The 12,505-nt window shown below is 48.7% G+C and overlaps 1 protein-coding gene across 1 annotated transcript; it reads right to left on the reverse strand.

Annotated features, from left to right (window-relative positions):
• Positions 1–8,668: 8,668 nt before the first annotated feature.
• LOC138362879 (caldesmon-like) lies at positions 8,669–9,400 on the reverse strand. Its single transcript, XM_069321454.1, has one exon. The coding sequence runs from the start codon at positions 9,398–9,400 to the stop codon at positions 8,669–8,671; it is 732 nt and encodes a 243-aa protein (XP_069177555.1).
• Positions 9,401–12,505: the final 3,105 nt, after the last annotated feature.

Below are 12,505 nucleotides of genomic sequence, written 5' to 3' on the forward strand. Positions count from 1 at the left end.
CATTGGTGGGATATATGAGGGCTGGAACCCATATACGGGTGGGATATATGAGGGTGGGGACCCGTATAGGGGTGGGCTATATATGGGCTGGCACCGTACAGGGGTGGGATATATTAGGGCGGGCACCCATACAGGGGAAGGATATATGAGGGCGGGGACCCGTGCAGGGGTGGGATATATGAGGGCGGGAACCAGTACAGGGGTGGGATATATGAGGGCGGGCACCCGTACAGGTGTCGGATATATGAGGGCTGGCACCCGGACAGGGATGGGCAATATGAATGTGGAATGTGGAATGACCTTCCCAACCATGTTAAAGACTGTACCTCTCTCAACCAGTTTAAGTCAAAAACGAAGCTATACCTAATAAATTCCCTGTAACCTACCTTACCCTTCTATTGTCAACCAATGTCTGTTTTTTTTTTTAAGAGCGCTGTTTGTCGACATAATTGTATTTGTGCTTCTTTTTCATCTGTGTTTTCATTTCTTGTTTTCATTCTACTCATTATGCTCAATTAGTATTAAGCTTGTCATTTAAGTTTATCATGCCCGAAACGCTTTGCGTAATAGTGGCTTTAGGCATTGTATGTACTAGCTCTACCTATAAGTCAACCAATCTTTGTAAATATTTATTGTATGTATGTACCTTACCTAAATAAATATTTTATTTTTTTTATTTTTTTATTTATATATAGAGGGCAACGGTAGAGGGGTGGGATATATAAGGGCAGGCACCCGTACAGGGGTTAGATACATGCTGGCGGGCACCCGTAAAGGGGTGGGATATATGAGGGCGGGCACCTGCACAGGGGTGGGATATATGCGTGCGGACACCCGTACAGGGGTGGGATATTTGCGAGCGGGAACCCGTACAGGGGTGGGATATATGAGGGCGGGCTCCTGTACAGGGGTGGGATATATGTAGGCGGGCACCCGTACAGGGGAGGGATTTATGGGGCGGGCACCCGTACAGCAGTGGGATATATGAGAGCGGGCGCCCGTAAAGGGGGTGGGATATATGAAGGTGGGCACCCGTATATGGGTGTGATATATTAGTGCGGGGACCCGTACACAGGTGGTATATATGATAGTGGGCACCCGTACACGGGTGGGATATATGTAGGTGGGCACCCATACAGGGGTGGGATATATGAGGGCGGGCACCCTTACAAAAGTGGGATATATGAGGGCGGGCACCCATACAGGGGTGGGATATATATGGGCGGGCACCCATACAGGGGTGGGATGTAAGAGGGCGGGCATCCTTACAGGGGTGGCATATATGTGGGCGGGCACCAGTACAGGGGTGAGATATATGAGGGCGGGCATCTGTACAGGGGTGGGATATATAAGGACTGGCACCCATATACTGGTGAGATTTATGAGGGCGGGCACCAGTACAGGGGTGTGATATATGTTGGCGGACACCCGTACATGGGTGGGATGTACGTAGGCGGGAACCTATACATGTGTGGGATATACGCGGGCGGGCACCCGTACAGGGGTGGGAAATATGAGGGCGGGTACCCGTACAGGGGTGAGATATATAAGGGCGGGCACCCGTACAGGGGTCGAATACATGCAGGCGGGCACCCATACAGGGGTGGGATATATGAGGACGGGAGCCCATACAGGGGTGATATATATGTAGGCGGGCACCCGTACAGGGGAGAGATATATACGGGCGGGCACCCGTTCAGGGGTAGGAAATATGAGGGCGGGCGCCCGTAAAAGGGGTAGGATATATGAGGGCGGGCACCCGTATATGGGTGTAATATATGCGGGCGGGGACCCGTACACCGGTGGGATATTTCAGGGCGGGCACCCGTACACGGGTGGGATATATGAAGGCCGGCACTCGTACAGGGGTGGGAAATATGTGGGCGGGCACCCGTACTGGGGTGGGATATATGAGGACGGGCTTCCTTACAGGGGTGGCATACATGCGGGCGGGCACCAGTACAGGGGTGAGATATATGAGGGCGGGCACCCGTACAGGGGTGGGATATATGAAGGCAGGCACTCGTACAAAGGAGTGATATATACGGGCGGGCACCCGTACAGGGGTGGGATATATGAGGACAGGCACCCATACAGGGGTGATATATATGAAGGCGGGCACCCTTTACAGGTGAGAGATATATGCGGGCGGGCACCCGTACAGGGGTGGGAAATATGAGGGCGGGCGCCCGTAAATGGGGTAGGATATATGAGGGCGGGCACCCGTATATGGGAATAATATATGAGGGCGGGGACCCGTACACGGGTGGGATATATTTCAGGGCGGGCATCCGTACACGGATGGGATATATGAGGGCCGGCACTCGTACAGGGGTGGGATATATGTGGGCGGGCACCCGTACAGGGGTGGGATATATGAGGGCGGGCATCCTTACAGGGGTGGCATATATGCGAGCGGGCTCCAGTACAGGGGTGGGATATATGAGGGCGGTATTATTGACTGTGAGTTGTTGGTGTTGTCGTCGTTGATCCTTCTCTATGGACAACCCAACCCACAACTCGGCAGAGTGCTTATACCTCACTAGGAGATTACCCTTGGCGCTTCTGGCTCTTGGAGTGGGGCTCAACGTCACACGTTTAGGGGATGCGGCTCCACACTTAGCCTCGTTATCACGTACACACACCCACTCGACAGGGTTGATAAAGACAGGCTGTTTAACACAAGGGGCACACGCACTAGGGGACACAGGTGGAAACTGAGTGCCCAAATGAGCCACAGAGATATTAGAAAGAACTTTTTTAGTGTCAGAGTGGTTGACAAATGGAATGCATTAGGAAGTGATGTGGTGTAAGCTGACTCCATACACAGTTTCAAGTGTAGATATGATAGAGCCCAATAGGCTCAGGAACCTGTACACCTGTTGATTGACAGTTGAGAGGCGGGACCAAAGAGCCAGAGCTCAACCCCCGCAAGTAAAACTAGGTGAGTACTCGAGCCGCTGTGACTCCCCACTCTCTCCTTATGAGATATGATCTCCTCAATCCCCTATGACTTACTAGTATTACCTTCTTCCCTGTCCACAGCAGTGGTTCTTGGTTCTTTCTCTCTCTCCTTCTTTACTACCTCCTGGGAAGCCTCACTAGGACAAGGGCAAACACCAGCAAATTGGGATACATTTACTGGACAAAGCACATACACGATACATACACACATATAATAATAATGAATCCTATACTCTATAATATTACAATCAGGTTGCTCTCCAACACCATCAGAACTCTATTATCAGTTTACCAAGTGGTATCCTATCTTCTGATTCACCACCTGATACTATCACCCTCTTCAAGTAGATCAAGTCTACATACACTGTTGCACTACCAACAAGAGGAATTTATATATATATATATATATATATATATATATATATATATATATATATATATATATATATATATATATATATATATATATATATATATATATATATATATATATATATATATATATATATATCTTTAAATGTGTACAATGAAACTCAGCATGTGAGTGCAATAACATATATCAGTATAAATGTTCATTGACACACAACAATGATCAATCGATCGCCCTATCAGTCCTAGAACGCATACGTCTGTAGGTAATCCAGCCTACGTCTGTAACTCTAAACTTCAGTATAAAACACTCCTTGACATAAGAATGCCAACAATCACTCACCTCTCACTGCGTCTTGCACGCTAATGACAACCAAACATTATCAACTCCCCTACAAGTAATCCACCAGAACTTCCTTCCACCTCTGGAAGTTCACTACCCTGATATCTTCAGGTTCTTCTGGGCTTCACTACCAGGATCCTCTGCAGCTCCTCCAGGCTGCTACCATGAAGTTTCTTTGAGCAACTACGGTGCTTCACCCTTCTGCTAGGGTCCTCTACAGCTCTCTTGGCTGCTACACCATGAAGTTTCCTCGAGCAACTATGGTGCTTCACCACCTCTACAGAAGCACGTGACACTCCTCTGCACTGCTTCTCCTCACAGCTCGAGGTCCTCTGCTCCACTACCTTGGAGTCTCATCAATTACTCCATCTGTGCTGGCTTCGAAGTTCTCAGCAACTTCTTCCTCAAAGACAAACCTGCAACCCATCGACACCCCAATAAAAATGTTTCCCCTTTAACACATAAACAAAAATAATCACACAATATGTTTGCCTCAAACCTCTATCTGTCCTCTACATACAGTGAGAGTGGACTCCCCCATTTTGGGCGGGTCCATAGTCCACCTGGACCAGTGGGCCTCACTCACTCCGGGAGGGGCCTTCGCCGTCGGGAGCTCTCAGTCACCTGCCAGCGCTCAGAGGGGATGGACGTCGCTCCGTGTTCCTCCCTCTCCACTCTCTTATTTTAGGCTTTCTGCCTCACCAAAACATGTCTAACTTATCAATAAGCATCGCTACTGTCGCTGGGCACACGACCAACTACAAGCAATCAATATGAACTGGCTTATATCGTGCTTACCACAGATTGTCTCGTCGAGGGCGCTCCTCCCTCTGACGGAGCTTGGTCAGGGCACTTCCGCGGCCCACAATAATGTCTCTGGGCGGCCTAATACTCTTATCGTCGACCAAGACTTGAAACCACAACGTTCCCAGCTCGATTCTACAGCTGGCACATCTACACACTTCTCTTCTCTTCGAGATATATCACTAGGGGTTCCCTTCTGACGGGAGCTCAACACAGAGCGGCTTTCCCCCTGCGATGTCTGGCCTCAAGTGAGGTCAAAGCCCTCCAGAAGCGAGCCTCACGCCTCCAGCAAAATGTCCACATCTCGTAGCCAGTCATTTATCTGTTTTCTTCTTCACTGCCCATAATCTCAAATTGTTATTTAAAACCAGCCAACTATTTTACATCTGTGTTATCGCCTCTATATTTCCTAGACCTTCCAGTTAGGTCAGGCTTGCTGAATAACTCTCAAGGGGGAGACTCGTTTTTCCTGCAGGCTGAGATCATAACACTCCCCTCCCCTTATTTTTGACAGTTATTCCAGTGGCAAAGCTCGGGATAATACATCCGCCACCACACTGTCTCGTTCTTCAACCAATATACTCCCTTAGGAGTCTACAATTAGTCCGTTGCTCCTTGCAACATCTGGCTCACAACTCGCCAGAAACATGATCTTCTCACAAACGATCTGACTCCTCTGGAACCTCTTGGCTAGGCTGTAAATGTTCATTGACACACAACAATGATCAATCGATCACCCTATCAGTCCTAGAACGCATACGTCTGTAGGTAATCCAGCCTACGTCTGTAACTCTAAACTTCAGTATAAAACACTCCTTGACATAAGAATGCCAACAATCACTCACCTCTCACTGCGTCTTGCACGCTAATGACAACCAAACATTATCAACTCCCTACAAGTAATCCACCAGAACTTCCTTCCACCTCTGGAAGTTCACTACCCTGATATCTTCAGCTTCTTCTGGGCTTCACTACCAGGATCCTCTGCAGCTCCTCCAGGCTGCTACCATGAAGGTTCTTTGAGCAACTACGGTGCTTCACCCGTCTGCTAGGGTCCTCTACAGCTCTCTTGGCTGCTACATCATGAAGTTTCCTCGAGCAACTATGGTGCTTCACCACCTCTACAGAAGCACGTGACACTCCTCTTCACTGCTTCTCCTCACAGCTCGAGGTCCTCTGCTCCACTACCTTGGAGTCTCATCAATTACTCCATCTGTGCTGGCTTCGAAGTTCTCAGCAACTTCTTCCTCAAAGACAAACCTGCAACCCATCGACACCCCAATTAAAATGTTTCCCCTTTAACACATAAACAAAAATAATCACACAATATGTTTGCCTCAAACCTCTATCTGTCCTCTACATACAGTGAGAGTGGACTCCCCCATTTTGGGCGGGTCCATAGTCCACCTGGACCAGTGGGCCTCACTCACTCCGGGAGGGGCCTTCGCCGTCGGGAGCTCTCAGTCACCTGCCAGCGCTCAGAGTGGACGGACGTCGCTCCATGTTCCTCCCTCTCCACTCTCTTATTTTTGGCTTTCTGCCTCACCAAAACTTGTCTAACTTATCAATAAGCATCGCTACTGTCGCTGGGCACACGACCAACTACAATCAATCAATATGAACTGGCTTATATCGTGCTTACCACAGATTGTCTCGTCGAGGGCGCTCCTCCCTCTGACGGAGCTTGGTCAGGGCGCTTCCGCGGCCCACTATAATGTCTCTGGGCGGCCTAATACTCTTCTCGTCGACCAAGACTTGAGACCACAACGTTCCCAGCTCGATTCTACAGCTGGCACATCTACACACTTCTCTTCTCTTCGAGATATATCACTAGGGGTTCCCTTCTGACGGGAGCTCAACACAGCGCGGCTTTCCCCCTGTGATGTCTGGCCTCAAGTGAGGTCAAAGCCCTCCAGAAGCGAGCCTCACGCCTCCAGCAAAATGTCCACATCTCGTAGCTAGTCATTTATCTGTTTTCTTCTTCACTGCCCTTAATCTCAAATTGTTATTTAAAACCAGCCAACTATTTTACATCTGTGTTATCGCCTCTATATTTCCTAGACCTTCCAGTTAGGTCAGGCTTGCTGAATAACTCTCAAGGGGGAGACTCGTTTCTCCTGCAGGCTGAGATCATAACACTCCCCTCCCCTTATTTTTGACAGTTATTCCAGTGGCAAAGCTCGGGATAATACATCCACCACCACACTGTCTCGTTCTTCAACCGATATACTCCCTTAGGAGTCTACAATTAGTCCGTTGCTCCTTGCAACATCTGGCTCACAACTCGCCAGAAACATGATCTTCTCACAAACGATCTGACTCCTCTGGAACCTCTTGGCTAGGCTGTCCTCCTTGGACGCCTGCACTCCATCGGTCCACTTTACTTACTGTTTGCACCCTCCGTTTCCTCGTCTTCTTCTCTTCTCGTCCAGAGTCAGACATCTGCTGTCTGTACCTCCTCTGTCGTCTTCACACTTCCATCTACTGCCATTATACTTCCGTCTCCTGTCATCATACTTCACTCCCTCGTCTTCACCGACGATCCGCCCTTTCGTCTCCTCATTTATCCGAGACCTCATCCTGTTTGACTTCCATCGAGTCCTCGGCCTTCTTCTACTCCTCCATGCTTGTATCATCATCCTCCTCTTCCCACACTACTCACTTCTATACAACTCCCTTTCTTCTCCTTCAACTCTTCTTCGTTCCCTAAAAGTTTCTTCGAGCACTGTACTACACCCAACAGCACTTGACCGTACATGTCGCCTACCTCTCCTAGAGTGCTCATAAGCATCTCTCCACACATACTGCCTCTTCTCCTTTCACTTTCTCGGCTACTACTCTTCTTCACTATATTTCCTCCACATTTTCTGAGAAACATGTCAACTCCTGACATCTCAAACAACTTAACTCCACTATCCATATGCCTCTGTGCTCGTGGACCACTTGACGCTCTACTCCCGTCCTCAGTCTGTCCACATCCTTCCTCATTCCTACTCAGCACAGTTGCATTCACCTTCCGACTCTTAATTTCAGCGGTCTGGGCTCTACTCAGGTCCGCTCTCTTCACATGATTCTTCTTCGGCTGGGCCATCTTCTCTTTTGACCTCACCGAGACTTCATTTTCCTGGGCTGGACCTTCGTCAAACAGCCACGCTATATCTACGTCGATATCTTCCACCGGCTGAATCGACACTGTCTCACCTTCTCCAGTGTCTTCCTTGTCGGCCACCTCTGCCTTCGTCACTACCGAGACAGGGTCTTCAATGGCTTGGCGGTCTCCTGACTCATCTCCTCGGATGTCAGTCAGGTTCACACTCTCAGGTGTCCCACCTGTGCCGTGGCCTTCTGGGCACTCCTCTGGCACAGCCTCCGCCATGACTCTTGGCAACACCTTTGTCCCGCACAAGTCATTCCCCAGGATCACTTGGACTCCTGGAACAGGTATGTCGGGCACACTCCCAACATCACCTGTGCCGACACATATTCCGACCTTAGCTGGACAGTACAAACGGGCATGTCACTCTCAGACAATAACCCACATACTCTCATCTTACCCCTGCCAGCTAACCGTCGATTATTCCCAATCAGGCTTCTCGCAATCAAGCTCTGATTAGCTCCGGTATCTCTTAAGATACCAACTTCTACCTCAGGTTGGCCTCCTACACTGATCCAACCTTTGCTCATGAACGGCCTATACCTCTCGTTCACTAAGTTCATCTTCTGTGGTTTGTCTCGGAACACATTAGTATATTTACTTCGGGGGTCACACATGGCCAGGGTCACAACTCTTTTGCCCTGCCGACAGTCTCGCATCACGTGACCCAATCCGTTACAATTGTAACACCTCACCTGGGAAAAGTCTCTTCTATATGTACCAGAGTAGCTCTGACTTTGTCTACTCGCATGAGAGTTCCTCGGGCCAGGCACACTACCTGCACTCTGTGAGGCTTTACTGGACTCTTGATTTCCAGGATAACCATTAGTTTCACGTTTAGCTCCTCCATCTTCACTTTCAGACGAAGTGCGCGACCTACTCTTCTGAGTTTTAGGGTACTTACGTTTATCTGCCCATTTATCAAAATTCTTCTCACCCCAGACTCTTCTGGGTCTTTCATAATTTCTTCCTCCCCAGACTCCACTGGGTCTGCTATTGCTGCGTCTCGCCTCGCTTCTCACTCTGTTCTCCCTTCATGCCATCTTAATTCTCTCTTGTTCTGCTTTAGCGGCCTCCATCTTTATCATAGCCAGTTCAGCCTTGGCCGTTTCTTGTTCGGCATTGGCTCTCTCTTGTCCGACTTTAAATCTTTCCTGTTCAGTTTTAGCCTTTTCCTGTTCGGCTTTAGTTTTCCCTTGCTCAGCTTTAGCTCGCTCCTGCTCGGCTTTGGCTTTCTCTTGCTCGGCTTTGGCTTTCTCTTGCTCAAGCCGAGCCTGCCTCTCCTCACGTTGCAGTTGTACCTCATTGTCTCCGGGTTCCAACTTTGGTTCCACCTCGTGCCTCTCAAGGCTGCTTTCCCTGCTGCTACTTGAGTTTACATTAATTCCCTCGTCACTTAGCGCATCGTCCGTTTCTTCTGAAATTTCTTCCAACCTATCTGGTTCTTTATTCTGAGGCAGAGCCTCAGCTCCTTCTTGCTGGCACTGTATTTCGTCTTCTTCACATTGGCGCTCTGCTTCCTTCTCTTCTGCTTTTTGTTTCCTTAACCAAGTCCGCAGCGCCTCGCGTCTATCCTCTACCTTATCATGCCTACCCTTTAGGCCGAAATGGTCTTCTAACATCCTTATCTGCCTTCTAGTGCACATATCTAGAATCTTCTCGTCACGAGTTTTGCTGAACATGCTTACTCTGTCTATCTGCGTTAGTGCCCTGATTTCATTCCGTTTACTAGACGCCCTGTTTGACTTCAATCTAACACCATACATTTTCGCGATCAACCAAAGTTGTTCCTGGGTACAATTTTGCAAGATTTCATCATCTCCCGTATCAATGTACTCCTGGGCTCTAGCAAGGTTTTTCTCCGAACCTCTAAAATTCAGAACTGCTGTCATCCTGTCCTGTGAGTCATCCCAAGAGAGAGAGAATATACACCTGCGGTCACACAGTGTATCTATTTCAACAAGGGGTGTACCAATCCACTCTTGGACAGGGTGTGGGTGTGTCAGTTCACTCTCCCGGACACAGGCCCCCAATTTATTATAGACTGTGAGTTGTTGGTGTTGTCGTTGATCCTTCTCTATGGACAACCCAACCCACAACTCGGTAGAGTGCTTATACCTCACTAGAGGATCACCCTTGGCGCTTCTGGCTCTTGGAGAGGGTCTCAACGTCACACGTTTAGGGGATGAGGCCACTTAGCCTCGTTGTCACGTGCACACACCCACTCGAGCCGCTGTGACTCCCCACTCTCTCCTTATGAGATATGATCTCCTCAATCCCCTATGACTTACTAGTATTACCTTCTACCCTGTCCACAGCAGTGGTTCTTGGTTCTTTCTCTCTCTCCTTTTTTACTACCTCCTGGGAAGCCTCACTAGGACAAGGTCAAACACCAGCAAATTGGGATACATTTACTGGACAAAGCACATACACGATACATACACACATATATTAATAATGAATCCTATACTCTATAATATTACAATCAGGTTGCCCTCCAACACCATCAGAACTCTATTATCAGTTTACCAAGTGGTATCCTATCTTCTGATTCACCACCTGATACTATCACCCTCCTCAAGTAGATCAAGTCTACATACACTGTTGCACTATCAACAAGAGAAATTTATATATATATATATATATATATATATATATATATATATATATATATATATATATATATATATATATATATATATATGTGTACAATGAAACTCAGCATGTGAGTGCAATAACATATATCAGTATAAATGTTCATTGACACACAACAATGATCAATCGATCACACTATCAGTCCTAGAACGCATATGTCTGTAGGTAATCCAGCCTACGTCTGTAACTCTAAACTTCAGTATAAAACACTCCTTGACATAAGAATGCCAACAATCACTCACCTCTCACTGCGTCTTGCACGCTAATCACAACCAAACACTATCAACTCCCTACAAGTAATCCACCAGAACTTCCTTCCACCTCTGAAAATTCACTACCCTGATATCTTCAGGTTCTTCTGGGCTTCATTACTAGGATCCTCTGCAGGTCCTCCAGGCTGCTACCATGAAGTTTCTTTGAGCAACTACGGTGCTTCACCCTTCTGCTAGGGTCCTCTTCAGCTCTCTTGGCTGCTACACCATGAAGTTTCCTCGAGCAACTATGGTGCTTCACCACCTCTACAGAAGCATGTGACACTCCTCTTCACTGCTTCTCCTCACAGCTCGAGGTCCTCTGCTCCACTACCTTGGAGTCTCATCAATTACTCCATCTGTGCTGGCTTCGAAGTTCTCAGCAACTTCTTCCCCAAAGACAAACCTGCAACCCATCGACACCCCAATTAAAATGTTTCCCCTTTAACACATAAACAAAAAGAATCACACAATATGTTTGCCTCAAACCTCTATCTGTCCTCTACATACAGTGAGAGTGGACTCCCCCGTTTTGGGCGGGTCCATAGTCCACCTCGACCGGTGGGCCTCACTCACTCCGGGAGGGGCCTTCGCCGTCAGGAGCTCTCAGTCACCTGCCAACGCTCAGAGGGGATGGACATCGCTCCGTGTTCCTCCCTCTCCACTCTCTTATTTTAGGCTTTCTGCCTCACCAAAACATGTCTAACTTATCAATAAGCATCGCTACTGTCGCTGGGCACACGACCAACTACAAGCAATCAATATGAACTGGCTTATATCGTGCTTACCACAGATTGTCTCGTCGAGGGCGCTCCTCCCTCTGACGGAGCTTGGTCAGGGCGCTTCCGCGGCCCACTATAATGTCTCTGGGCGGCCTAATACTCTTCTCGTCGACCAAGACTTGAGACCACAACGTTCCCAGCTCGATTCTACAGCTGGCACATCTACACACTTCTCTTCTCTTCGAGATATATCACTAGGGGTTCCCTTCTGACGGGAGCTCAACACAGCGCGACTTTCCCCCTGCGATGTCTGGCCTCAAGTGAGGTCAAAGCCCTCCAGAAGCGAGCCTCACGCCTCCAGCAAAATGTCCACATCTCGTAGCCAGTCATTTATCTGTTTTCTTCTTCACTGCCCATTATCTCAAATTGTTATTTAAAACCAGCCAACTATTTTACATCTGTGTTATCGCCTCTATATTTCCTAGACCTTCCAGTTAGGTCAGGCTTGCTGAATAACTCAAAAGGGGGAGACTCGTTTCTCCTGCAGGCTGAGATCATAACAGCGGGCACCCGTACACGGATGGGATATATGAGGGCGGAGACCCGTACAGGGGTGGGATATATGAATGCGGGTATCCTTAGAGGGGTGGCATATATGCGAGCGGGCACCAAGTACAGGGGGTGGGATATATGAGGGCGGGCACCAGTACAGGGGCGGGATATATGAGGACGGGCACCCAAACAGGGGAGAAATATATGTGGGCGGGCACCCGTACAGGGGTGGGATATATGAGAGTAGGCGTCCGTAAATGGGGTATGATATATGAGGTCTGGCACCCGTATATGGGTGTAATATATGAGGGCGAGGACCCGTACATGGGTGGGATATTTCTGGGCGGGCACACGTACACAGGTGGGATATATGAAGGCGAGCACCTGTACAGGGGTGGGATATAAGAGGGCAGTCACCCGTACAGGGGTGAGATATATGAGGGCGGACACCCATACAGGGGTGGGATATATGTGTGCGGGCACCCGTACAGGGGTGGGATATATGAGGGCGGGCACCCGTACAGTGGTCGGATACATCCAGGCGGGCCCCTGTACAAGGGAGGGATATATGAGGGCGGGCGCCTGTAAAGGGGGTGAGATATATGAGGGTGGCCATTCATACATGGGTGGGATATATGAGGGCAGGGACCCGTACAAGGGTTGGATATATGAGGGCGGGCACTCATACAGG

This window comes from Procambarus clarkii, chromosome 9, assembly GCF_040958095.1.
Source record: "Procambarus clarkii isolate CNS0578487 chromosome 9, FALCON_Pclarkii_2.0, whole genome shotgun sequence".
Lineage (NCBI taxonomy): Eukaryota > Metazoa > Arthropoda > Malacostraca > Decapoda > Cambaridae > Procambarus > Procambarus clarkii.